This window comes from Macaca thibetana, chromosome 19, assembly GCF_024542745.1.
Source record: "Macaca thibetana thibetana isolate TM-01 chromosome 19, ASM2454274v1, whole genome shotgun sequence".
Taxonomy (NCBI): Eukaryota; Metazoa; Chordata; class Mammalia; order Primates; family Cercopithecidae; genus Macaca; species Macaca thibetana.
In genome coordinates, this window is record NC_065596.1 from 5,874,343 (window position 1) to 5,901,957 (window position 27,615).

General features: G+C 53.8%; 5 protein-coding genes across 7 annotated transcripts in view; 1 reads left to right on the plus strand and 4 right to left on the minus strand.

Annotated features, from left to right (window-relative positions):
• KLHL26 (kelch like family member 26) overlaps window positions 1–2,805 on the minus strand; it is a 34,823-nt gene extending 32,018 nt beyond the window's left edge. The window contains exon 1 of one of the 2 annotated variants that reach the window (XM_050769585.1): window positions 2,639–2,805. In XM_050769585.1, the coding sequence (XP_050625542.1) occupies window positions 2,639–2,721 (83 nt within the window). In that variant the 5' untranslated portion in view covers window positions 2,722–2,805. The remainder of the gene's footprint in view (window positions 1–2,638) is intronic. The other variant, XM_050769587.1, reaches the window with a different exon arrangement.
• The window catches only part of CRTC1 (CREB regulated transcription coactivator 1), a 174,147-nt gene that overhangs the window by 141,463 nt on the left and 5,069 nt on the right, over window positions 1–27,615 (minus strand). The window lies entirely within an intron of this gene.
• The window catches only part of FKBP8 (FKBP prolyl isomerase 8), a 212,805-nt gene that overhangs the window by 103,406 nt on the left and 81,784 nt on the right, over window positions 1–27,615 (plus strand). The gene's annotated exons all lie outside the window — the stretch shown is intronic.
• The window catches only part of REX1BD (required for excision 1-B domain containing), a 280,166-nt gene that overhangs the window by 67,419 nt on the left and 185,132 nt on the right, over window positions 1–27,615 (minus strand). The gene's annotated exons all lie outside the window — the stretch shown is intronic.
• TMEM59L (transmembrane protein 59 like) lies at window positions 19,216–27,387 on the minus strand. Its single transcript, XM_050769736.1, has 8 exons — window positions 27,121–27,387; window positions 26,233–26,377; window positions 26,054–26,145; window positions 24,103–24,255; window positions 23,101–23,203; window positions 22,306–22,423; window positions 22,086–22,203; window positions 19,216–19,841 (listed from the first exon to the last, which is right to left on the minus strand). Exons 1-8 carry the CDS (start codon window positions 27,289–27,291, stop codon window positions 19,713–19,715), a joined length of 1,029 nt encoding a protein of 342 aa, XP_050625693.1. The 5' UTR covers window positions 27,292–27,387; the 3' UTR covers window positions 19,216–19,712.

The window sequence follows — 27,615 nt, forward strand, 5'->3', positions numbered from 1 at the left end:
AAAAAAAAAAAAAAATGGTCAGGCGCAGTGGCTCACACCTATAATCCCAGCACTTTGGGAGGCCGAGGCGGGCGGATCACAAGGTCAAGAGATCGAGACCATCCTGGCTAACATGGTGAAACCCCGTCTCTACTAAAAATACAAAAAATTAGCTGGGCGAGGTGGTGGGCGCCTATAGTCCCAGCTACTCGGGAGGCTGAGGCAGGAGAATGGTGTAAACCCGGGAGGCGGAGCTTGCAGTGAGCTGAGATCCGGCCACTGCACTCCAGCCTGGGCGACAGAGCGAGACTCCGTCTCAAAAAGAAATATATATATATATATATATATATATATATATATATATATATATTTTTTTTTTTTTTAAGTTAGCTGGGCTTGGTGGTGGGCGCCTCTAGTCCCAGCTACTAGGGAGGCTGGGGCAGGAGAATGGCGTGAACCCGGGAGGCAGAGCTTACAGTGAGCCAAGACCATGCAACTGCACTCCAGCCTGGGCGACAGAGCGAGACTCTGACTCAAAAAACAAACAAACAAACAAAAAATTAGCTGGGTGTGGTGGCACGCACCTGTAGTCCCAGCTACTCAGGAGGCTGAGGCAGGAGAATCCCTTGAACCTGGAAGGCAGAGGTTGCAGTGAGATCGTGTCACTGCACTCCAGCCTGGGCGATAGAGCAAGATTCTGTCTCAATAAATAAATAAAAACAAAATGAATGAATTGTATTTCATGCAATTAATTATATCTCGATAAAGCTGTTTATAAAAAAGAGCCATGCCCAGCATGGTGGCTCACATCTGTAACCTCAACACTTAGTGAGGGGTAAGGCAAGAAGATTGCTTGAGCCCAGGAGTTTGAGACCAGCCTGGGCAACAGAGCAAGACCTGGTCTTTACAAAAAATGTAACAATTAGCCAAGTGTGGTGGTGCACACCTGTAGTCCCAGCTACTCCGGAGGCTGAGGTGGGAGGATCACCTGAGTCCAGGAGTTTCAGGCTGCAGTGAGTCTTGATGGTGTCACTGCACTCCAGCCTATATGCCTGGGTGACAGAGCGAGACCAGGTTTCAAAAAAAAAGAAAAAAAAAGCCCTAGCCCCAGGTTATCCCACTCCAGTGCCCAAGGCAGGGACCTGGGGTTCACTGTCCCTCTTCCCTGTCCCTTACTTGCCAACTCATACCCAATTTTCAAGCCCTGGCCACTCCCTGAATATCTCTGAAAATCCTCTGATATCTCCTGACTCCCTACTGCAGGACAATCTTGCCCGACACATACCCCAGAAGGCTGGTCACCCCTCTGGACACAAACCTCCTGGGTTCCCCACGGCCCCTCTGGCAGACCAGACTCAATGCCCACAGACCTAAGTTTCAACGTGCCACTCAGCATCCTCAGGAACAGGCAGGGCCTTTGCCTCCTCTGTGCCCTGGCCCAGCCATCCCTCCTCCCTTCCTCACCCATCCCATGCATGTTCCATTCAGTACCAAATCACACAGCCAGGTCATCAGGCCATTCCCTCCAGCACCAGCCCAGAGGTCCAAAACTCCACAGCACATAAGTATCAATAACTTCATCATTTATCATGTTGACTGAAATTATTGGCTCCTGGAAGCTCACCAACAAGAAAAAGCCTGAATTTCCTCCTTGGCCTGACCCGGGTGGCAGGCTAGAGGAGGAGCTGGGGTGGGAGGGTCTGGCTTTGCCAAATAGGAAAAGAGCAGGAGATCACACTCCCTAAGGCAGGTGTTCTTTCCCTTAGACAATCCAATACAATGCATGCACGCACATATCATTAGTTACTGATGATAACTAATTGTCATGCAAACCTTGAGGTTCAAGCAATCCATGTTAGGACTGGGCCATGGGGAAAGAGGGCCTCCCTCTGACAAAAGGGGTGAATTCTGTCCCCTTGTTTGAGGGCAAGACCTTTCTATAAGTCCTTTAGCCTGTTGGGGATGTGGATTTGGACCCCCATGGGGATGGAAGGGATGAGAACCAAAGAAGAACCCTCTTTACGTTCTTTATAAACCCCTGGAGTTCTCTCATCCACCTCAGGTTCCCTAGACCCACCCCAGCCCCTCAGGGGCCTTGGCACCCCCAGGCCCTTTCAGCTTCCCCATCTCAGGCTCCCACATTCACCTGAGTCCCCCCACCGAGAGCCTCCCACAGTCTCCACTCCTCCCAGGGCCCCTCAGCACGCTCTCAGGACCACCTTTAGCCACCTCGGGGCCCTTCGGCACCTCCCAGGAAGCCTTGGGCCTTAGCCCCTTCCTCAGAGCCCCCAAGACACCTCACCACCCTCAGACTGGCCATGGCCCCGGCTCAGGCCCTCTCTGCTGCCCAGGCTCTTTGACATCCCCAGTTGCCCCACGGCCCATCACAGTCAGGAGCCCCTCGGTTTCCCTTCAGACCCCCAGGATTCTCAGGTACCTAGGGTCGCCTGCAGACGCCTCGAGCCAGCCCCGCTCCAGCTACCTCCTCAGTAGCCCTCGGCTCCTCCAGTACCCCACGGCCCCGTGAAGTCCAAATTCTCAGCGAAAGACCCTCGAGCCGTGCCAGGCCTCCCCTCAACCCCTAAGGACGCCCAAGACTGCCCACAGGTGCCCTGGGCTCCAAGACAGGTGCAGGTCTATCCTGCGGGCCGGGTCTCACCTGTTCGGGCGCTCGGGGCCGGGGCCCGCGCCGAAAGCGCCTCCGCCACCAGCACCGCCGCCGCTACCGCCGGACTCCGCCATCTTTCCCCCGCCGTCGCGCGTTCGAGTGACGGGAGCCGCGCGCGCAGGCCCGGGAAACCGAGACGCGGGGGGCGGGGCGGGGCCAGGTCTGTGGAGGGGCGGGGCCGGGACCAGAAACCAAGGATTGGGGCGGGCCCGGAACCAGAGGGGCGTGGTCTACGGAGAGCCGGGGCGGGCCTGGGATAAAGGGAGGGGCCTGCTATGCAGGGGGCGGGTCAAGGGCGGGGCCTAGGCTAGGGGTGCGGGATTGGGGCGGGGCCCTGGCGTGAGGGGCGGAACCAAGTCTGAAATGGAGGCCGTTCTGAGCTGAGAGGGCGTGTTGTCTGTGGATAGGTGGGGCCGGGGCGGAGCCAGGACAAGTAGGTGCGGGATGGGGTTGGTCCCTGGGCTGAGGAGCGGGGCGGGGTCTGAAGAAGGGGCAGGCCCAGGGCAAGAGGAGGAGGGACAAGGGTCCGGCTTGCGGAGGAGGCGGGGCGCAGGATGAAGGGCGGGGCCAGGTCTGAGAAGGGACAAGGTGGAGGTTAGGAATGCAGTGGGGGCGTGGTCGGGGAGGTAGATAGGAGAAGATGGGTCTGAGGATGGGACGGGTCTGGGCAGGAGAGCGGAGGAATGTGAGGATAGGTGTGGTCAAGCGAAGAGAGGGCCTGGTCTGCGGAAGGGCGGGGCCTGGGGGCGGAGCCTAATCTGATGGTGGTGGGGCCGGGCTAAGTGAGCGGCGGATCTGAGGAGGGGCGGGGCACATGCAGGTGTTAAGGAGTGTCTGTGAGTGACCTGGGGCGCTGTCAGGCGTGCCCGGGGCGTTGGCTGGGCGTGGTTATACTTTGAGGCGCGAGAGCCACAGGGAAGAGAGCTATGGGTAGGGTGGGCGGGAGCGTGAGATGGAGCATGGAGAAATGGGTCTCTGAGCTCTGAGAACCACACCCTCCCTCTCCCCACCCTGCACACCCGACTCCAGTCTTACCTCCTTCCCAGGCCTCTTTGAGGGGCGAAACTCACCCATGCCCAGGCCTCAGACTTCCAGCCCCTCATGGGCCCCACCCTCCCCTGACATACTATCTTCAGAGCCTCCACCCTCAGACCCCAATCATCTGCCCTTAGGTTCCCAAGCCTCCTCATGCTTCATACTTTCTGGCTTCTCATACTCTAAAACCCTCCACATCCAATTATCTCCCATCCTCTACTCAAATCTCAACTCTCACTCCCCAAAATTCCTGCCCACAGATCCTTCAAACCTTACACCCCTAAAGTCCATTCCACCGGACCCTTACACCCTCAGATCCCCAAGCACCAGCCCTCCCAACACACTGACCCTCAGCCAGGGCTCAAAGCCCTGCATCTATAGGTGTCTAAAGCATCTAGAGCTCTTGGGGGCACCCCTCAGCCCCTCAACTCTGGTAGGGTCCAAGCTCCCAGGATCCCCTCTGTAGCTAGAAAGCTCTGACTTGTGCAGTCTCAGGCAGAGAGCCGGGATCCAGAAGGAGCTCAAAGCCCTCTCTCCAGTCAGTGCTGGAAGGTGGTGGCTATGGGGCTGGAGACTCCATAGAAAGAAGGAAGGGGCCTGCTTGGGTGGACTCTTGCAGTTGGACCACACTCAACCAGCATCTCCAACAGAGGGCGTGATACAATAGTAGGTGCCCAATTGTTACACAAAATGCTCTCAGATGACCCTGTGCAAGTTGACAGATACCAAGTGCTGAAGGGAACTGCTGGCATCTCCAATACACAGTAAGCACTCCGCAAATGTTGAATGCACGCGTGCATGAGCAGCTCACGTTCCGGCAAGCTCTGCACACACACACACACCCTCGCCTGCCCCAAGTCGGCACCACCGCGGAAGTCTTTGTTCCAGACGAACCACATGCAGGCATCAAACCTCACTCAGCAGCGACCTACAGCTGACACTCCCGCCACAAATAACATCTGAAGTCAATGGTGTCCATATGCATACACACTTCATAAACATCCAGATTTGACCCATATGTCAGACACACAGACACACAGCTGAAGATAAGAAAAAAGAGGTTCTCTGGGCTTCTGGCTGTGTGCACACACATAGTGTGCTGTAGACTCACTGCACTTTAGACACACTGTGTACCTGGGAGGCGGAGCTTGCAGTGAGCTGAGATCCGGCCACTGCACTCCAGCCTGGGCGACAGAGCGAGACTCCGTCTCAAAAAATAAAAAATAAAAAATAAAAAAATAAAAATAAAAATAAAAAATAAAATAGACACACTGTGTGATCTGTCCTCCAAGATCACGTAGCACAGGGCAGCCAGTGCAATGTCCCTGAGCCAGGAGCGTGCCTAGAGGGTGGCCTGACAAAGAAAAATTACGAAGAGGGAGAGGAGTGGGGAGGAGAATGGGTGGGAGGCAACACGAGGTGCTTCAGGTCACAGAGGGCTTTGGGGATCATTTTTGGGGTCCTCTGCATGAAATGAGAAGGGAGAGGGGGCTTGTAAGCAGTGGCAATGTAATTGACAGTGGGTTTTTGTTTTGTTTTTGAGAGGGAGTCTCGCTCTGTGGCCCACCCTGGAGTGCAGTGGTGTGATCTCGGCTCACTGCAACCTCCACCTCCCAGGTTCAAGCCATTCTCCTGCCTCATCCTCCCAAGTAGCTGGGACTACAGGCATGCGCCACCACGCCTGGCTAATTTTTTTTTTTTTTTTTTTTTTTGAGTCAGAGTCTCACTTTGTCGCCCAGGCTGGAGTGCTGTGGCACAATCTCGGCTCACTGCAACCTCTGCCTCCTAGGTTCAAGTGATTCTCCTGCCTCAGCCTCCCAAGTAGCTGGGACTACAGGCATGTGCCACTATGCCCAGCTAATTTTTGTATTTTTAATAGAGACAGGGTTTCACCATGTTGGCCAGGCTGATCTTGAGCTCCTGACCTCAAGTGATCTGCCCACCTCGGCCTCCCAAAGTGCCAGGATTATAGAGTGAACCACTGCACCCAGCTGACACTGGTTTTAATGGTGTCAATTTAACAGTGTTACAGTGTCTGACTGTTTAACAGTGTCTGACAATTGGGGGACAATATCTTGAATTTGGGACATGAGTTAGGAGGCATATAATCCAGGGAAAAATGGTAGGGCTCATCTCAGGGTGGTGGACATGGAGGGGTGGGAGGTAGTCCTAGCTGAGATGCACTTTGCAGGTGGGACCAAAAAGAGATGGAACAGATGGGATGTCGAGCGAGGCAGAGTGAGGCCAGTGACCTCTGCCACAGCTGTTGGCCTGAGCCCTAGTGGCCACTATCACTGGGATGCAACAGAGACAAGTGGGGGACCTGAAGGGCCTACGCCGGTGACTGCACACGCCTCATCCAATAATGCTGACCTGTGGTCTGGTAGAGCTGGCAGGCAGGAACACAGCAGGCAGCGTCCACAGGCCTGGCCACCATCTGGCCCACAGCTGACATGGCTCTCCTGGAGGCAGGGGCCACGCCACCTGCTCTCCCACTCCAGACCAGCTGCAAGGCTCACATTCCCAGGTCAGAGCTTGGAGGCCTCCCTTATAATCCCCAGGTGTTATGGAGAAGGAAAGTGAAGTCTTGGGGGAAGGCTTCGAGTTCCTGTGGTTTTAGGCTGGGGACAGTGTCTACCCTGTCGGGCGATCACCACAGAGTGGTCCTGGGGCAAGCTCAAGGTCCCCCGGCACCAACTCCCTGTCCTCAGGCCTGTTTGATTTTTCTCCTAACAAACTCTGTTTTTTTGAGACGGAGTCTTGCTCTGGCACCAGGCTGGAGTGCAGTGGCACAATCTTGGCTCACCACAACCTCCGCCTCCCAGGTTCAAGCAATTCTCCTGCCTCAGCCTCCCAAGTAGCTGGGATTACAGGCATGCACTACCACGCCTGGCTAATTTTTGTATTTTTAGTAGAGACGGGGTTTCACTATGTTGGCCAGGCTGGTCTTGGATTCCTGACCTCAAGTGATACGCCCACCTCAGCTTCCCAAGGTGTTGGGATTACAGGTGGGAGCCACCGCGCCTGGCCCTAAATTATTTTTAATGGAGGCAGCACCTCCTTTCAGGATCATGAGTGGGGCTTGCTGAAAACACTATGATCTCTTTCTGTTACCCCAGCCAGCAGCCTCCTGCACCTCCTTGAAGTCATGTCTGCACTGGCCCCAACTTCTTTTTTTATGTTTGATTGATTTATTTAAATTTTTTATTGGTTTTGTTTTGTTTTGTTTTTTTGAGACAGAGTCTCACTCTGTCACCCAGGCTGGAGTTCTGTGGTGCAATCTCATATCACTGCAACCTTGACCTCCTGGGTTCAAGTGATTCTCCTGCCTCGCCCTCCCAAGTTGCTGGAATTACAGTTGCCCACCACCAGGCCTGGCTGATTTTTGTGTTTTTAGTAGAGACAGAGTTTCATTATGTTGGCCAGGCTTGTCTCAAACTCCCAACCTCAGGTGATCTGCCCACCTCGGCCTCCCAAAGTGCTGGGATTAGAGGTATGAGCCACCTTGCCTGGCTACCTTCTTTTTTATGTTTTATTTATCTGTTTTCTTAAAAGACAGGGTCTTGGCAGGGTGCGGTGGCTTACGCCTGTGATCCCAGCACTTTGGGAGGCCGAGGCGGGCGGATCACCTGAGGTCGGGAGTTTGAGACCAGCCTGACCAACATGGAGAAACCCTGTCTCTAATAAAAATACAAAATTGGCCAGGCGTGGTGGCTCATGCCTGTAATCCCAGCACTTTGGGAGGCCGAGGCAGGCGGATCACGAGGTCGAGAGATGGAGACCATCCTGGCTAACATGGTGAAACCCCGTCTCTACTAAAAAATACAAAAAATTAGCCGAGTGTGGTGGTGTCCCAGATACTTGGGAGGCTGAGGCAGGAGAATGGCGTGAACCCGGGAGGCGGAGCTTGCAGTGAGCCGAGATCACACCACTTCACTCCAGCCTGGGTGACAGAGCAAGACTCCATCTCAAAAAAGTAAAAATAAAATAAAATAAATAAAAATACAAAATTAGCCGGGGGTGGTGGCGCATGCCTGTAATCCCAGCTATTCGGGAGGCTGAGGCAGGAGAATCTCTCGAACCCAGGAGGCGGAGGTTTCAGGTTTCAGTGAACCAAGATCACGCCATTGCACTCCAGCTTGGGCAACAAGAGCAAAACTGTCGCAAAAAAAAAAAAAGACAGGGTCTTCGTCTTGCTCTGTCACCTAGGCTGAGTGCAGTGGCACGATCATAGCTGACTGTAACCTCCACTTCCTGGGCTCAAGTCATGCTCCCTCTTCAGATTCCTGAGTAGCTGAAACTATAAGGCACATGCCACCATGCCTTTCTAATTTTATTATTTTTATTTATTTATTTATTTATTTTGAGACAGGGTCTCACTCTGTCACCCAGGCTGGAGTGCAGTGGTGCAATCTCAGTTCACTACAGCCTTGACTTCCTGGGCTCAAGTGATCCTCCCACCTCACTCTCCCAAGTAGCTGAGACCACAGGCAGGGGCCACCACGCCCAGCTAATTTTTGCTTTTTTTTTTTTTTTTTTTTTTTGTAGAGTTGGGGTTTCACCATGTTGCCCAGGCTGTTCTTGAGCTTCTGAGCTCAAGCAATCTGTCCACCTCAGCCTCCTAAAGTGGTGGAATTACAAGCATGAGCCACCACGCTGGGCCTTTTTATTTATTTATTTATTTATTTATTTTAGAGATAAGGTCTCGCTCTGTCGCCCAGGCTGGAGGTCAGTGGCACAATCATAACTCACTGCAGCCTCGACCTCCTGGGTCAAATGAGCCTCGTACCTCAGCCTCCGGAGTAGCTGGGACCACAGGTGTGTGCCAGTACACCTGGCTAATTTTGTAAAAAAAAATTTTGGGCCGGGCTCAGTGGTTCAAGCCTGTAATCCCAGCACTTTGGGAGGCCGAGTCAGGCGGATCACGAGGTCAGGAGATGGAGACCATCCTGGCTAACCTGGTGAAACCCTGTCTCTACTAAAAAATACAAAAAAAACTAGCCGGGCGAGGGGGTGGGCGCCTGTAGTCCCAGCTACTCGGGAGACTGAGGCAGGAGAATGGCGTAAACCCAGGAGGCGGAGCTTGCAGTGAGCTGAGATCCGGCCACTGCACTCCAGCCTGGGGGATAGAGCGAGACTCCGTCTAAAAAAAAAAAAAAAAAAAAAAAAAAAAAAAAATTTTGGTAGAGGCGGTCTCACTATATTGTTCAGGCTGGTCTCGAACTCCAGGCCTCAAGTGATTCTCCCACCTCAACCTCCCAAAGTACTGTGATCACAGGTGTGAGCCACCACACCTAGTGTATATCTTGATTATAGGGGTATCTTAAGAGGATTACATTTGCCAAAACTCATTGAACTGGGCATTTAAAATGGGTGTGCCATTGGATGTAAATTATGTCTTATTAAAGCTGATTTACTAAAAAAAAAAAACTCAGGGCAGTTGCAGTGGCTCAAGACTGTAATCCCAGCACTTTGGGAGGCCGAGGCAGGAAGATCACTTGAGTCTAGGAGTTTGAGACCTGCCGTGGCAACATAGAGAGATCCCATCCCAATAGAAAAACAAAAAAAGGTGAAATCCACCCAATGTGACAGAACTAGGACTACCTCTTGGGGGGTGACCAACTGGGATCCCCCAACTCTGGGGACTAGGGTGCTGAGAGGCTGCTGGGGATTCAACTGTCAGCCCATCCGACAAGATCTTGACCTTAGCCGGGCGCCTATAATCCTAGCACTTTGGGAGGCCGAGGCAGGCGGATCACTTAAGGTAAGGAGTTCGACATCAGCCTGGCCAACATGGTGAAACCCCATCTCTACTAAAAATACAAAAATCAACTAGGCGTGGTGACGCATGCCTGTAATCCCAGCTATTCAGGAGGCTGAGGCAGGAGAATCACTTAAACCCAGGCGGTGGAGGTTGCAGTGAGCCAAGATCTCGCCACTTCACTCCAGCATGGGCAATAGATACTCCATCTAAAAAAAAAAAAAAAAAAACCTTGACCTCATGTTCCAAGATATTCTGAAAGGTACATTCTGATGGGAAAGACAAATCTGAGATATATAATTGATAAATGACCAAGGCCATTTCAGATGGCAATAACTGCCTTGAAGGCAATGAGCCGAGAGTGATCAAGCGTGTGTTGGGTGGGGGAGCACTGCTTCAGCCAGGAGATCAGGGAGAGCCTCCCTGAAGAGGTGATGATGTCCCAGCTTCAGTAAAAGCAGAGGACAGAATGTTCTAGAATATTCCAGGACATTCCAGAACATTGTGCAAAGTTCCATAATATTCTGAGAGGACATAATGTGAAGGACCTAAGCCCAGTGCCAGAAAAAGCTCAAGGGATAGAGATGAGGCCGCATTGGCTCGGAAGAAGTGGGCAAGGCAGAGCAAGGATGCAGAGTGTCGACAAAGATGTATTGAGAGCAGCCTCCTTGGTGTGTGGGACACAGCTGTGACCGAGACGCCTAGCGCGTCGCATCTGGCAGAGGGAACATTTATTAAACCAATCATCACACAAGCAAACAAGCCATCACTTAATTGTCACCATGATAAAAGCTGGGGCTGAGCCAGGAGGTCAGGCTGAAGAGTTGGCCAGAAGGAGCAAAGAGGGCACAGCCTCCAGGCAGAGGGAACAGCCTGGATGGGGGCCCTGAGGAAGGAGAGTGTGCCAGGAGTTGTGTGGAGCCCAGCAGGGACCTGAAGTCTCCTCTTCGTGCCCCAGGAAAAGACAGCCACCATGCATCCCCATCCTACCCTCCAAGTGTTTACAGAATGTCCCCTGTGTGCCAGCTGGATGCTGGGGACACCCTCTCCCCATCTCTTCCCGGTGGATTGCCACCCCTGGGCTAAGAAACTCAGGGCTGTCACTAGGGAACCAAGTTGCCATGGCAACCCTGTGCTACCGTTGCCATGACACCAGCCACCCACCCACCCACCACCAGGTCTGTGTGCAGCTCAGGATGAAAATGGAGGGAGGGGCAGGGCTCTAGAACAGAAGAGGAAATTGAAGCTCGGAGACAGAGCTGCGGTGAGTCTGGTCTTCAGCCACATGGTCAAAAGGGCCTTTCTCTCCTGGGAGTCAGGATAGGGTCAGGGGTTGGTTACTGGGCAGAGCAGCCCCAAGGCCTCTGCATGGCACGCAGGGTTCTCTCCCAGACACCTTTGTTGGGTCATTCCTCTGCGATCTGCGTTTATGTGTGCTGGGATCACAGCTGACCCAGCCCTGCCCTCCCAGTGAGCCCAGTCTTGAGTGATGTAGGAGGCAGAAAATGAACCTGTAAAGAAGTAAATAGGCTGAGCACAGTGGCTCATGCCTGTAATCCCGACACTTTGGGAGGCTGAGGTAGGTAGATCACAAAGTCAGGAGTTCAAGACCAGTCTGGCCAACATGGTGAAACCTTGTCTCTACTAAAAATACAAAAAATTAGCCTGATGTGCTGGCAGACGCCTGTAATTCCAGCTACTTGGGAGGCTGAGGCAGAAGAATCACTTGAATCTGACAGGCGGAGGTTGCGGTGAGCCAAGATTGCGCCACTGCACTCCAACCTGGGCAACAAGAGCAAAACTTGGTCTCAAAAAAAAAAAGAGAGAGAGAAAGGGTTGAAGACATTGTAGGCAAACACACACACCCCAGGACGCCTCTGACACACCTACATGCACAGACAGATCTAACACACACACACGCACACACCCACACAATGCTTTTCCTTCCACCTGGGACACCCTCCCTTCTCCCCAGATCATATTCACCCCTCAAAACCCAACTTGACTGCCATCTCCTCCAGGCAGCCATCACTCACCACCTGGTTGGAAGGGACTGCCCTCCCACTTCCACACACCTATGGAGCTCACTGTTTGTGCCCATACCACCTGGCATGACTCATTCTACATTTGTGAGGCATCCACTCTGGACCTAATCCTAGGCTGGTCACGGGATTCAAGAAGTGATCAAGGCCAGGCCCAGTGGCTCACACCTATAATCCCAGCACTTTGAGAGGCCAAGGAGGGCAGATCGCCTGAGGTCGGGAGTTTGAGACCAGCCTGGCCAACATGGCAAAACCCCATCTCTACTAAAAATACAAAAATTAGCCAGGCATGGTGGCACACTCCTGTAGCCTCAGCTACTCGGGAGGCTGAGGCAGGCAGGAGAATCACTTGAACCCAGGAGACGGGGCTTGCAGTGAGCTAAGATCACGTCACTGCACTCCAGCCTGAGCGACAGAGCAAGACTCTGTCTCAAAAAAAAAAAAAAGTGCCGGGCGCGGTGGCTCAAGCCTGTAATCCCAGCACTTTGGGAGGCCGAGACGGGCGGATCACGAGGTCGGGAGATCGAGACCATCCTGGCTAACACGGTGAAACCCCGTTTCTACTAAAAAAATACAAAAAACTAGCCGGGCGAGGTGGTGGGCGCCTGTAGTCCCAGCTACTCAGGAGGCTGAGGAAGGAGAATGGCGTAAACTCCGGCGGCGGAGCTTGCAGTGAGCTGAGATCCGGCCACTGCACTCCAGCCTGGGCGACAGAGCGAGACTCCGTCTCAAAAAAAAAAAAAAAAAAAAAAGTGATCAACTACACAAGGCTGTGAAAAGAGCCAACAAAAACACTGCCAGCCCAACTCGGTGGCTCATACCTGGAATTCCAGTACTTTGTGAGGCCACAGCGGGTAGATCGCTTGAACCCAGGAGTTCAAGACCAAGGCCAACCTGAGCAACATAGGGAGATCCTGTCTATACAAAATACTTAAAAAATTAGCCCTTGTGGTGGCACTCACATGTCATCCTAGCTGCTTGGGAGGCTGAGGTGGGAGGATCACTTGAGCCTGAGAGGTCGAGGCTGCAGTGAGCCATGATTGCACCACGGCACTCCAGCCTGGACAACAGGTGAAAGAACAAAAATCAAACAAACAAAACAAAAGAAGGAGGAAGACTGCAGGTGCCGGGCAGATGCCTACCAAGTCCGTAACAGCATTGCAAAGCAAAAGGGAGCTATGGAAAAGACTCCGAGGCCGGACCATTGATTCAAAATGAGGACAAGCGCATTTTGGTCTCCAAGACCAAAAGGCAGGAGGGATGGCACAGAAGAGGTGGCTGCCAGGCTGGCAAAGATCAAAAGCTCTTCATAGGTGAGCAGGATAATTAGGTTCTCCCCCCTCAACCTCCTGAGTAGCTGGGATTATAGGCCTAAGCCACCACGCCCAGCTAATTTTTGTATTTTTAGTAGAGACAGGATTTTGTCATGTTGGCCAGGCTGGTCTCGAACTCCTGACCTCAAGCCATCCACCTGCCTCAGCCTCCCAAAGTGCTGGGACTATAGGTGTAAGCCACCTTGCCTGGCCTCTATTATTTTTATTTTTATTTATGGGTTTTTTTTTTTTTTTTTTTTTTGAGACGGAGTCTCGCTGTGTCACCCAGGCTGGGGTGCAGTGGCGCGATCTCGGCTCACTGCAAGCTCCGCCTCCTGGGTTCACACCATTCTCCTGCCTCAGCCTCCGAGTAGCTGGGACTACAGGCGCCTGACACCACGCCCGGCTAGTTTTTTGTATTTTTAGTAGAGACGGGGTTTCACCATGTTAGCCAGGGATAGTCTCGATCTCCTGACCTCGTGATCCACCCGCCTCGGCCTCCCAAAGTGCTGGGATTACAGGTTTGAGCCACCGCGCCCGGCCTGTATTTATTTTAAGATGGAGTCTTGCTCTGTTGCCCAGGCTGGAGTGCAGTGGCATGATCTCGGCTCACTGCAAGCTCTGCCTCCCCAGTTCAAGCAATTCTCCTGCCTCAGCCTCCTGAGTAGCTGAGACGACAGGCACGCACCACCACGCCCGGCTAATTTTTGTATTTTTAGTAGAGACGGGGTTTCACCATGTTGGCCAGGCTAGTCTCTAACTCCTGACCTCAGGTGATCTGCCCACCTCGGCCTCCTAAAGTGCTGGAATTACAGGCATGTGCCACTGCGCCCAGCCAACAATTAATTCTTAATCAACGATGAATGTCATCAGAGCAAGGAAGATGGACAGGAAGTGAAACATGGGGATCCTAGGGGATGCTGACGTGGCTGAGAACTTGGTGAAGCAGGACCAGGAGTGTGCTCCTGGCAGAGGGGACTGCATGTGCAAAGGCCCTGGGGCTGGAAGGAAAAAGATAGGCTCAAGAAATCCAGATAGAACCTCACGCAGCCGCTGGAGCAGAAGGAGTGAGGGGCAGAGTCTCACAGAAGCGCTTGGAGGTGTTAGTGAGACCCAATTGTGGGAATCTTTGCTGTCTGGTGATATTTGGGCTCCTCAAGACAAAGGTAAACCCCAGAAAGGTGTGAACTCTGGGATCAGATTTTTGCTTTATCCAAGATGGAACCAGAGGGTGGCTGGAGAGGCCGGAAGCCCCAAGAGAAGGAGGTGGGCACCATTGCTGAGTGAGAAGCTGGGGCAGCTTGGACCTTGGTGGTTGCCATGGAGACAAAGAGATGCTTGTGGGCTAGAGGTATGCTTTGCAGGCCTAGGGGACAAGCCGTGCTGATGGAATGAAGTGAGGTGAGGACAGTTAAGAATCAAGATGCAGCCCAGATGTCTAGAGCCACTGAGATGAGAAACGGGGCCAGGCAAGGAGACAGAGTGAGTCCAAATGAAGTCCCTTTCAAACTGGGCTGACCAGTGACAGTAGCCATTTAAATCCACAGTGGGGCTAGCCGCAGTGGCTCATGCCTGTAATCCCAGCACTTTGGAAGACTGAGACAGGTGGATCACTTGAGGTCAGGAGTTCAAGACCAGACTGGAAAACATGGTGAAAACCCGTCTCTACTAGAAACACAAAAAATTAGCCAGGCATGATAGTGGGTGTCTGTAATACCAGCTACTTGGGAGACTGAGGCACGAGAATCGCTTGAAACCAAGAGGCAGAGACTGCAGTGAGCCGAGATCGTGCCACTGCACTCCAGCCTGGGCAACAGAAAGACTGTGTCTCTGCCGGGCGCGGTGGCTCACGCCTGTAATCCCAGCACTTTGGGAGGCCAAGGCGGGCGGATCACAAGGTCAGGAGATCGAGACCACGGTGAAACCCCGTCTCTACTAAAAATACAAAAAATTAGCCGGGCGCGGTTGTGGGCGCCTGTAGTCCCAGCTACTCGGGAGGCTGAGGCAGGAGAATGGCGTGAACCCGGGAGGCGGAGCTTGCAGTGAGCCGAGATCGCGCCACTGCACTCCAGCCTGGGCAACAGAGCCAGACTCCGTCTCAAAAAAAAAAAAAGAAAGACTGTGTCTCAAAAAAAAAAAAAAAATTAAAAAATTAGCCTGGCATGATGTCATGTCAGAGACAGGATCTCACTCTATCACCCAGGCTGGCGTGCAGTGATGCAAACACAGCTCACTGCAGCCTCAACCTCCCCAGGCTCAAGCAATCCTTCTGCCTTAACCTTCCAAGTATCTGGGAGTAGCTGGGACTACAGGCAGCTGCCATAATACCTGGCTAATTTTGTATATATGTATATTTTTTGTAGAGACAGGGCTTCGCTTTGTTGCCTGCATCTGGCCTAAAAAATTGTTTTAGAGAAAGGGTCTTGCTATGTTGCCCGAGCTAATGTGAAACTCTTAGTCTCAAGCAATCCTCTCACCTCAGCCACATTAGTAGCTGGGACTACAGGCACATGCCCCCACAACTGGTCAATTTTTTTTTTTTTTAAATGAAGACGGGTACCTCAGCTGGGTGCAGTGGCTCACGCTGTAATCGCAGCACTTTGGGAGGCTGAGGCAGGCGTATCACCTGAGGTCAGGAGTTCAAGACCAGCCTGGCCAACATGGCGGAACCCCATCTCTAATAAAAAAATGCTGACCGGGCGCAGTGGCTCACGCCTGTAATCCCAGCACTTTGGGAGGCCGAGGAGGGCAGATCACGAGGTCAGGAGATTGAGACCATCCTGGCTAACAGGTGAAACTCCGTCTCTACTAAAAATACAAAAAATTAGCCGGGTATGATGGTGAGTGCCTGTAGTCCCAGCTACTCGGGAGGCTGAGGCAGGAGAATGGTGTGAACCTGGGAGGCGGAGCTTGCACTGAGACGAGATTGCGCCACTGCACTCCAGCCTGGACAACAGAGCGAGACTCTGTCTCAAAATAAATAAATAAATAAAAAATGTTAAAAATGCAAAAATTAGCTGGGCATGGTGGCATGTGCCTATAATTCCAGCTACTCGGGAGGCTGAGGCAGGAGAATCGCTTGAACCTGGGAAGTGAAGGTTGATGTGAGCTGAGATCACGCCACTGCCCTCCAACCTGGGAGACAGAGTGAAACTCGGTCTCAAAAAAAAAAAAAGACAGGTCCCTCACCGTGTTGCCCAGGCTGGTCTTGAACTCCTGAGCTCAGGCAATTTGCCCGCCTCAGCCTCCCAAAGTGCTGGGATTACAGGCGGGAGCCGCCACGCCCAGCCTATTATTGTTATTATTTGAGAAAGCGTCTCACTTTCGCCCAGGCTAGAGTAAAGTAGCATGATCTCGGCTCACTCCAACCTCCGCCTCCCAGGTCGAAGCAATTCTCATACCTTAGCCTCCCAAGTAACCGGGATTATAGACATGGGCCACCTCGCCCGGCTAATTTTTTGTATTTTTAGTAGAAATGGGGTTTCACCATGTTGGCCAGGCTGGTCTTGAGCTCCTGGCATCAACTAATCCTTCTGCCGCACCCTCCCAAAGTGCTGAGATTACAAGCATGAGCCACCGCACCCAGCCTTTTATTTTTTATTTATCTTTTTTTTTTTTTTTTTGGTCACTCTTCTCACCCAGGCTGGAGTGCATTGGTGCAATCATGAGTCACTGCAGCCTTGTCCTCCTGGGCTCAAGTGACACCTCCGCCTCCGCTTGAGCTCAGCAGCTGAGATTACTGGTGCCCACCTCTAGGCCTGGCTAAATTTTTAAACTTCTTGTCGAGATGAGTCTTGCTATATTTCCCAGGCTGGTCTCAAACTCCTACACTCAAGTGATCCTCCCGCCTCAGACTTCCGAAATCCTGGGATTACAGGCATGAGCCACCGTGCCAGGCCAAGGGGCTTTTTTTTTTTTTTTTTTTTTTTTTTTTTTTGAGACAGGGTTTCACCCTTGTTGCCCAACCTGGAGTACAATGGTCCAGTCTCGGCTCACTGCAACCTCTCCCTCCAGGGTTCAAGCGATTCTCCTGCCTCAGCCTCCCAAGTAGCTGGGATTACACAGGCTTGCGCCACCTCGCCCAGCTAATTTTTGTATTTTTGTAGAGATGGGGGTTTCACCACGTTGGCCAGGCTGGTCTTGAACCCCTGACTTCAGTTGATCCACCCTCCTCTGCCTCCTAAAGTACTGGAATTACAGGCGTGAGTCACCACGCCCATCCCCTCCAGAGATCTTGAATATCTCCAGGGGAGGCCATTTGGTCAAGCTGTGGTCTTGGGTCAGGGGATGCTGGGAAGGACACCAGGAAAGACCTTGACTCCGCCCTCCTCTCATCTCCTGCCAGTGGTCCCTCTGACTGACTCCAGTGGAAAGAAGAGGGCCCAAGTGGATCAACCTTCCAGGATCAGGGTAGGGTGAAGGGTGGAGAGTCTTACACGCAGCCCCAGTAGGCATCATCTAATTTGCTGCTCCAACCTGCCAACCCACTGTCACTCCAACAGCCTGGAATCGCTGGGAATCTCCACCCCATTGCCTGTGGGCTGGGGCCGTCATGCTCCTCATCCCCAGCTCTGCCCAGGGGATGAGGCCCTATATCAGTCAGGAATCTCTGGTTTCGAGCAACAGGAACCAACTCAAGTTAACTGAATCTCAAAGCGGAATTACGAGAAGAATCTGGAGGAGTCTGCAGAACAGACAGGAATGAGGGACAGAGTGAGACCCTGTCTTATTTTTTGTTTTGTTTTGTTTTGTTTTGTTTTTGAGACGGAGTCTCGCTCTGTCACCCAGGCTGGAGTGCAGTGGTGCCATCTTGGCTCACTGCAAGCTCCGCCTCCTGGGTTCACGCCATTCTCCTGCCTCAGCCTCCGGAGTACCTGGGACTACAGGCGCCCGCCACTGTGCCCAGCTAATTTTTTTGTATTTTTAGTAGAGACGGGGTTTCACCGTGTTAGCCAAGATGGTCTGGATCTCCTGACCTCATGATCCGCCTGCCTTGGCCTCCCAAAGTGCTGGGATCATAGGTGTGAGTCACTGCACCCGGCCGACCCTGTCTCATTTTTTGAAAAATAAATAAATCAAGCTGGCTGGGTGCAGAGGCTCATGCCTGTAATCCCAGCACTTTGGGAGGCTGAGGCGGGCAGATCATCTAAGGTCAGGAGCTCAAGACCAGCCTGGCCAACATGGTGAAACTGCGTCTCTACTGAAAATACCAAAATTAGCTGGGCGTGGTGGCGTGCGCCTGTCATCCCACCTACTTGGAGACTGAGGCAGGAGAATCACTGGAACCCGGGAGGCGGAGGTTGCAGTGAGCTGAGATCATGCCACCAGGAGGCGGAGGTTGCAATGAGCTGAGATCGTGCCACCACACTCCAACCTGGGCGACAGAGCTAGATTCTGTCTCCAAAAAAAGTAGACTGGAAGCCAGGTGGCTACAAAATCAAGTCCTCTTCAACATGCAACTTGTCCCTTCATGGGAGGGACATCAGGCACAGGAAGGGACGCTGAACTGCCCCTGTCAGATGGGTGGCACAAGCCACTTTTTTTTTTTTTTTTGAGACAGAGTCATGCTCTGTCACCCAAGCTGGAGTTCAGTGGCGCAATCATAGTTCACTGCAGCCTCCACCTCCCCGCCTCAAGCAATCCTCCCGCCTCAGCCTCCCGAGTTGCTGGGACCACAGGCTCAAGTCACCACACCCAGTTAATTATATACATATATGCTTTTTTTTTTTTTTTTTTTTTTTTTTTGGTAGAGATGGGGACTTGCTATGTTGCCCAGGACAGTCTGGAACTTCTGGGCTCCAATGATTCTCCTGCCTCGGTCTCCTAAAGTGCTGGGATTACAGGCATGAGCCGCTGCGCCTGGCCACAAGCCAATTTTCCAGGTACATCTGTAGCTGAGAGGGTGACTCTCAGCACAGGGAAGTTAGAGCAGAGGGAGTGCCCTTCCGAGAGACAGCTACTTTCTTTTTTTTTTTTTTTTTTTTGAGATGGAGTCTGGCTCTGTCGCCCAGGCTGGAGTGCAGTGGCCGGATCTCAGCTCACTGCAAGCTCCGCCTTCCGGGTTTACACCATTCTCCTGCCTCAGCCTCTGGAGTAGCTGGGACTACAGGCGCCCGCCACCTCGCCCGGCTAGTTTTTTTTGTATTTTTTAGTAGAGACGGGGTTTCACCGTGTTCGCCAGGATGGTCTCGATCTCCTGACCTCGTGATCCGCCCGTCTCGGCCTCCCAAAGTGCTGGGATTACAGGCTTGAGCCACCGCGCCCGGCCGAGACAGCTATTTTCAGTCCCTGGTGCTACCTGGGTTTCCAGGACTTTCCCATGTCAGAAAGGTCCTGCTCGGCAGTGGTCACAGCTATGCATGGGCCACACCCCAAGGGCAGACAGACAACTGAACAGAAGCAGGCTCAGCCTGAGACTCTTTTATATACATGGTTTATTCCTCCCCAGCCCCAGACAAGCCCCAGACACACACTGTCAGGGTATGGAGATGCCCACACCCCATCTCTCGGAAGCTGGGTCTCTGGAGATCGGGATGGGGAGAAGGGAGAAACCTTAGCAAGATGCAGCTCCCCCTTGGCCTCAGCCCCCCCAGAGAGGGGACAGAGAAGGAAAAAGGATGGCGACACAGGACTGGGGTTCAAATACTGAGAAAGCCACACAATAGAAGACAAAAAGTAGCAAGCCCCGGAGAAAGCGGGGACAAGGAAGAACCAGCGCCCAATCCCGCCCTCCTCCCAGCTGGGACACTGCGTCCCCAGGACTCTGTGGGGCAAGGGGTGGGACTGGGAAGAGAGGAAAGATTTGGGGGTGGAGGGGCTCAAGGCTGGACCCACCCTAGCCTTGGACTCCTGGGCTCAGGGCAAGTGAGGCCCAAGGGGCCCCTGCAGTTGGCAATGATGGGGCCAGCGGAGGCCTACAGCTTGGTCAGGTCCAGCTTCAGCTTGTAGGGTGGCGGGCTGTCCTCATAAGCGTGCGACGGCGGAGGGTACAGGGGCCAATCAGGCTCAATCATGAAGCCCTTGTGCTGCTCCAGGGTCAGAGGCTGCAGGAAGAGAGGGGAGGAGGGAAGTGGAGAGAAGCAGAGCAGCCAAGCCCCCGACCCTGACGAGTCTCCTTCCCACCTCTGATTTTTTTTATTTTTATTTTTTGAGAGCCTCTCTCTGTCGCCCAGGCTGGAGTGCAGTGGCGTCATCTCGGCTCACTGCAACCTCCGTCTCCCGGGTTCAAGGGATTCTCCTTTCTCAGCCTCCTGAGTAACTGGGACTACAGGTGCACGTCACCACGCCCAGCTAATTTTTGTATTATTAGTAGAGACAGGGTTTCACCATGTTGGCCAGGCTGGTCTCGAACTCCTGACCTGAAGTGATCTGCCCACCTCAGCCTCCCAAAGTGCCGAGATTACAGGTGTGAGCCACCTGGACTGTGTGTGTGTGTGTGTGTGTGTGTGTATGTGTGTGTGCGAGGGGTCTTGCTCTGTTGTCCAGGCTGGAGTGCAGTGGTGCCATCACAACTTACTGCAGCTTCAAACTCTCAGGCTCAAGTGATCCTCCCATCTCAGCTTCCCAAGTAGCTGGGATCACAAACATGCACCTTCACGTCTAGCTAATTTTTTCTTTTCTTTTCTTTCTTTCTTTCTTTCTTTTTTTTTTTTTTTTTGAGACGGAGTCTCGCTCTGTCGCCCAGGGTGGAGTGCAGTGGCGCGATCTCGGCTCACTGCAAGCTCCGCCTCCCAGGTTCACACCATTCTCCTGCCTCAGCCTCCCAAGTAACTGGGACTACAGGCGCCCGTGACCACGCCCGGCTAATTTTTTTGTACTTTTAGTAGAGACGGGGTTTCACCGTGTTAGCCAGGATGGTCTCAATCTCCTGACCTCAGGTGATTCGCCTGCCTCAGCCTCCCAAAGTGCTGGGATTACAGGCTTGAGCCACTGTGCCTGGCCACGTCTAGCTAATTTTTAAATTATTTGTAGTGACTAGGTTTCACTATGTTGCCCAGGCTCTGGGCACCACAGAGGTGTCACCAACATACCTGGGCACCACAGAGGTGAGGCCCACACCACAGAAGTGTGGCCACCTCTGACTTCCTGTCTCCCCAACTAAGAGTGGATGTTCTGCTGGGTGCAGTGGCTCATGCCTGTAATCCCAGCACTTTGGGAGGCCGAGGTGGGAGGATCACAAGGTCAAGAGATCGAGACCATCCTGGCCAACATGGTGAAACCCCATCTCTACTAAAAATACAAAAATTAGCCAGGCATGGTGGCTTGCGCCTCTAGTCCTCGGGAGGCTGAGACAGGAGAATTGCTTGAACCCAGGAGGCAGAGGTTGCAGTAAGCCGAGATTGTGCCACCGCACTCTAGCCTGGTGACAGAGAGAGACTCCATCTCAAAAAAAAAAAAAAAAAAAAAGAGAAGAAGAGTGGATGTTCTTCCGCCAATTCAAAGGGCAGTGAAGAAACTGGCTCCAGGTCATGCAGCAAGTCTGAGGTCCTGGCTGGGTGAGTTGGCTCATGCCTGTCATCCTGGCACTTTGGAAGGGCAAGGCGAGTGGATCGCTTGAGCCCAGGAGTTCGAGACCAGCCTGGGCAACACAGTCCCGATCTCTACAAAAAATACAAAAATTAGTGGGATATGGTGGCAAGTGCCTATGGTCCCAGCTACTCAGGAGGCTGAGGCAGGAGAATCTCTTGAGCCAGGGAGGCCGAGGCTGCAGTGAGCTGTGATTGCACCACTGCACTCTATCCTGGGTGAAAGAGTGAGATCCTGTCTTAAATATATATATATGTGTGTGTGTGTGTATATATATGTATATGTGTATGTGTGTGTGTATATATATGTATATGTATATATATATATGTAGGCTGGGCATGGTGGCTCACATCTGTAATCCCAGCACTTTGGGAGGCTGAGGCGGATGGATCACCTGAGGTCAGGAGCCTAAGACCAGCCTGGCCAACATGGCGAAACCCCATCTCTACTAAAAATACAAAAATTAGCTGGGCATGGTGGCCCACACCTGTAATCCCAGCTACTGGGGAGGCTGAGGCAGCAGAATTGCTTGAACCCGGGAGGTGGGGGTTGCAGTGAGCCGAGATGGTGCCATTGCACTCCAGTCTGGGCGACAGAGCTAGACTCTGTCTCAAAATGTACATATATATATGAAAAAAAGAAAAAAACAGTCTGAGGTCCTGGTGTCTGTGGGAGCAGGTGGCTAAAGCCAGGGCCAGCAAGCAGCTCTCTCTGCCTCCATCCCCTCCCTCAGCCCAGTGCCATTCACAGATCCCACCCACCTGGAACTTGAGGTGCTGGCCAGGCGCGGTCACCAGGGTGGAGCAGCTCAGCCACAGCATAACCAGCACGGAGAGGAAGAGGCAGCAGGCCAGGATCCAGCGAGGCAGACCCGAGCGCCTGCCCCGCCCGGCAGGCACCACTCAGCTGCCCGGGCTGGGGCCAGGGAGACCCGCACCTCCAGTCCCACCCCCCTCCCACCCCCAGGGTCCTGCCACCCACCGGGACATGCAACTGAGGAAGTCATTGTCCTGCGGCTCTTCAGACTCCACCTTGGCCTTGCTGCTGGTCTTGACTCGGATCTTGGCCTTCCTCACCTTGTCCAGGGGGCCTACAGGGTCTGAGAGATCAGCTACCACTCAGCGACCACCAGGTCTTTGCCAAGCAGCCACAATAACCATGACCAGGAGGGAGGAGGTCAGGACCTGGGTCATGGAGTCCTGGAATAGAGATCAGAGCCCTGGGAGATGGACCACAGAATGCTGAGAGAGGGACCATGGAACCCTGGGAGATGGACTGCAGAACCCTGGGAGATGAACTGCAGAATCCTAGGGGATGAACCATGGAACCCTGAGAGATGAACCCATGAAACCCTGGGATATGGACCCTAAGAGATGACCCTAGGAGATGAATCCATGGAACCCTGGGAGGTGGACCATGGATCCCTGGGAGATGGACCATGGAACCCTGGGAGGTGGACCATGGAACCCTGGGAGGTGGACCATGGATCCCTGGTAGATGGACCACGGAACCCAGGGAAATGGGCCATGGAACCTGGGGAGATGGGCCACGGAACTTTGGGAGGTGGACCATGGAATCCTGGGAGGTGGACCACGGAACCCTGGGAGATGGACCATGGAACCCTGGGAGATGGGCCGTGGAGCCCTGGGGGATGAGCCATAGAACCCAGGACTTGAGAGATGGAGATCCCAATCCTAGAGGGTCTGTTTGCCAGGCAGACTCCTTGTGGCAGTGGGGTCACCCATGGAAGGAACACTGGTCTGGGTTGCACCTTACCCACGTGCACCTCCAGGGCTTCAGGGTGGGAGCCTCGCCAGGTCACCTCCACGCGCTGCAGACGGCCCCCCTGGAAGCCGAGGCTCTCCACTACGGGCTGGGTCTGGGCCAGGAACAAGACAGCACAGAGAGGCCTGTGAGAACAGCATTCCTGGGCCCAGGCAGGCCCTCTGTGACTGCCATGTCCCACGCCCAGCTGATACCCAGTTCTCCTGGGGAGACAGTAGGGAGGACACCATCCCATGCGCTGTGGGCTTGATGTCAGGAATGTTGTTTTCTGCTTTCATGGACTCCTCCATTTGCCTTAACCCCATCCTTTAGCTCTGGAAGTAGGAACATGATCCAGACCAAGCCAGTGGATTGCCTGAGAGATGGTCATATGATCCATCCAGGGCCAATCAGAGTAAATCCCAGCTCAGTTAAAACCCCAGATGGGGCTGGGCACAGTGGCTCACGCCTGTAATCCCAGTGCTTTGGGAGGCTGAGGCGGATGAATCACCTGAGGTCAGGAGTTCGAGACCAGCCTGACCAACACGGCAGAAACCCATCTCTATTAAAAATACAAAAATTAGGCAGGTGTAGTGGTGGCCACCGGTAATCCCAGCTACTCGGGAGGCTGAGGCAGGAGGCTGAGGCAGGAGAATCACTTGAACTTGGGAGGCAGAGGTTGCAGTGAGCTGAAATCATGCCATTGCACTCCAGCCTGGGCAACAAGAATGAGACTCCATTTCAAAAAAAAAAAAAAAAACCCAAAGTGTTTATGACCTAGAGCCTCTGGCATCCACCTTACTGCCAAGAGGAAGTAAATGCCTGGGAATGAAGCCACCACAGAAGAAAGCAGAGTCAAGGCATGGAGTGAGACACTGAGCCCCTGGATCCAGCTGTGCCTGAAGCTTGCCCACTGTGGACTTTGCATCTCATGAGCCAAGAGTAAATGCATCCCAGCTTCTTATCCTGCCCACCCATCTGCCACTGTGGCATGGCCCCTGTCAGGGGTCTCACCTGAAACACCACCACCTTCCCATTGTCAGTCTGCAAGTAGTATGTCCAGGTGGAGGAGACAAATCCCTGGGCTGAGTTGACGAGGTCATTGCAGAGGGTGGAAAACAAGTCCAAGAGGGAGAGGGCCCCACTTGGAGCCTCCAGGACCGTTCTCTGATGAAAAAAGGTCCAAGACACAAAGATGGCACCAAAATAGGGTATTAAATAATGAATGGGAGGGGGCAGGGTGTGGTGGCTCACGCCTATAATTCCCAGCACTTTGGAAGGCCAAGGCAGGCAGATCACCTGAGGCCAGAAGTTCGAGACCAGCCTGGACAACATGGCGAAACCCTGTCTCTACTAAAAGTACAAAAATTAGCCAGGCATGATGGTGCACACCTGAAATCTCAGCTACCCGGGAGGCTGAGGCATGAGATTTACTTGAATCCGGGAGGCAGAGGTTGCAGTAAGCCAAGATCATACCACTGAACCCTAGCCTGGGTGAAACAGTGAGACTCCATCTCAAATAAATAAATGAATAAGTAAACTAATAGGAGGGGAGCTGGGAGAATTCACTTGTTTTGGATGTGGCTAAGTGATTTGAGCCAATTGGACTTCTTACAGTGAACACAGATCTCAGCGTGGCAGTTGGCTTCCTGTGTACCCTTAGGGAAGTGGATTGTGCTCTCTGAGCCCTAAAATGTGTACCATTCTCTTCCCTCATGGAGTAGCCATGAAATTTCAACTAGAGGATGCCTGCCAAGTGCCTGGCACAGCACAGGCACTTAATGCGTAGTAGTCCCTATTACTAAAAATATCATCATCCTCATTATTCTTATTTTGACAGAGTCAAGACAGAGCTCTAATGGCCAGGCATGGTGGCTCACGCCTGTAATCCCAGCACTTTGGGAGGCCAACGTGGGAAGATCACTTGAGGTCAGGAGTTCAAGATCAGCCTGGCCAACATGATGAAACCCTGTCTCTACTAAAAATACAAAAATTAGCCGATTGTAGTGGTGGGTGCCTGTAATCTCAGCTGCAAAGGAGGCTGAGTCAGGAGAACCACATGAACCAGGGAGGCGGAGGCTGCAGTGAGCCGAGATTGTGCCACTGCACTCCAGGCTGGGCAACAGAGCAAGACTTCATCTCGAAACGAAACACAAAACAAAACAAAACAAAATGAAAAAGAGGGAGCTCTGAATCGGAAGGGCTGACAGTGCAGTGAGCTTTTCTGAACAGTAGTGAAAGCTGGGAAGGGGTGGAGGAAAAATGGGAGAAGTGGTGAGAGGGCTTTCTGCAGAGTCCCAGCCCCCAGGTCTCTGGCTATGCTACATGACGTTCTGTGCCTCAGTTTCCCCTGATGCAGCATTGCTTGGACTACATAGACGAGCTGTTTTTACTTCTCCCACAAGGCAGTGTGTGCGTGCTCGCAAGGCAAGGCTGCTCCACTCTGAATCGCAGTTCTGAGCCCCTCCAGGTGACAGTGACCACCAGCTAATCACAGGGGAAGGGGGTGCCTAAGATGAGTGAGGTGAGGAGTGGCCACAGCCCTGGTGGCTTCAAATCTTGCCCCTTGCACAGCCCTGTGTATGACCTGGGAGGTTGCCCCCTGGACACTAAATGGGGGTGACATTGTCCCTGGTGCCTCCGAGTGACACAAAGACATTTGGGACAGGTTGAAGTCAGGCTCAAACCAGGACAGATATTTGATAAACGGTGGCTGTTTTCTGCCACTTATTCCTCAAAAGGTGGTGGGGCATGGGGGGCACTGTTGCATGTCACAGAGATGACAACTAAGGCTGGAGACATGACAGGGCTGGATGGGGGTTGCCCGGCAGGCCTGGCAAAGAACGCAGAGTATGGCAGAGTCTGGCAGAGTCTGGCAGAGTCTCTGCATTCGAATGAAGATTTCCCATGGGGTCAAGCGGGGGGAGTATTGGGAAAGGGGACCCAGGCGCAGTCGGAGGCCCACCTTCTGCTCCGGCTCAGGCTCCGCAGGCTGGCTCCAGCAGCCATGGCTACAGGCCTGCTGCTCTGCCTCCTTCACATAGGCTTCCACGCAGGCTGTGGGAAGTGGGAGGGGGTGACTGGGGACGGCCCTTCCCAGGTCACCTCTTCCCACCCTGGTACACCCTGCCGGCGGGCCCTCACCTGCTTCACACTCAGTTTGGGTGGCATTAGGCTTGGAGCTCCTGGCCACGAATCGGCAGATGGAGAAGAGGCGGCAGCCACGCTCGCAAGCGCTGATCAGAACAGCTCTGTCATAGGGAGACTCGGAGGCGCCCTCCAGCCCCGCCTGGGGGAGGGTGGGACACGGAGCTCAAGTCATGGGGAGGGGCGGGAGGAGGGTGGGGGGACCGGAGCATTCAGGGGAGGCAGGCGAAGGCTTTCCCGCTCCCCACCAAATCTAGCCAGATGGAGATGAAGTTGGGAGAGGCTACAAATATTAGTGGGGGCTCTTAGCTCTGAGGAGGGAGATGGGGAGGGAGCTTGAGAAGAGAACTGGACAGTGAAGGTGGATAGAAATGAGCCTTCCCCCAGCTAGGCTCCAGGGAGGAGGGGAGAGATGGAGAAGGATTCTCAGACCTGGAGGAGGAGGGGGAGGCTCAGAGGAGGGGGTTTTGGTCACACTCAGATCAGGCTTGAATCCTGGGGAGTGGTGGTATGAGCAGGGGCTGTAGCTCTGAGTGGGGAGGGAAGACGATGTGGGGGAGGAGTGAGGTGGGGGGACCGTCAGGCCTGAGGGAGCTGGGGGTTGGGTGCTGGAGGGTCCTTACGCAGCAGAGTGCGGAGGGAGCCCAGGAGGTGGTATCAGCCCCTTATCGCAAGGACCTGCATCCCCAAGCCCTTCCCCATCAGAGGGCACCCCATCCCGTCCTCCACTGGAGGAATCTCCGCATTCCCGACCCCTACCTCCCCAGGGATACCCCACCACCACCAAAGTCTCCTGCTGTCATCCAAGATAAGCCCATCCCAACGCCTCCCCCTTCGGAGAGATCACGCGTCCCCCGCTGGCACCTGGCACCGCACGCGCCTCACCTGCGAGGGCCGCGGGCCGAGGTCGCGGTCGCGGCACCGCAGCTGGCAGTTCTGCGTGTCCCCGAGCTGGGGGGCGAAGGGATCGCGGGCGGACGGCGCGGAGGCGGCGGGAGGCGATGCTAACAGCAGCAGCAGCAGCAGCGGCAGTGGCATCAGTGCCACCGCAGCCATGGCCGGGCGGAACGCGGGGGGTGCGGGGGACTCCGGCTCAGGCCGGGCACGGAGGATGCAGCGGCTGCGGCGGGGACCGGGGCGCTGACGTCACCCGAGCGAGGCAGCCTGGGAACGGGGGGGTGGGAGATGCGGAGAGCGGGCGGGGGAGCTGAGCTGCGGCACCCGCGGCGTGCGGGTCGGGCAGGACAGGTGCATCACGGCCCCCACCGTCTATCCGATCGCGGGGATCCCAGGACACCTCCCTGGTGCCCACGGGCGGGGGATCTCTGCTGGCGCTTGGTGCCAAAAGGAAATATATAGGGGGATGGGATTGAGGGGGCT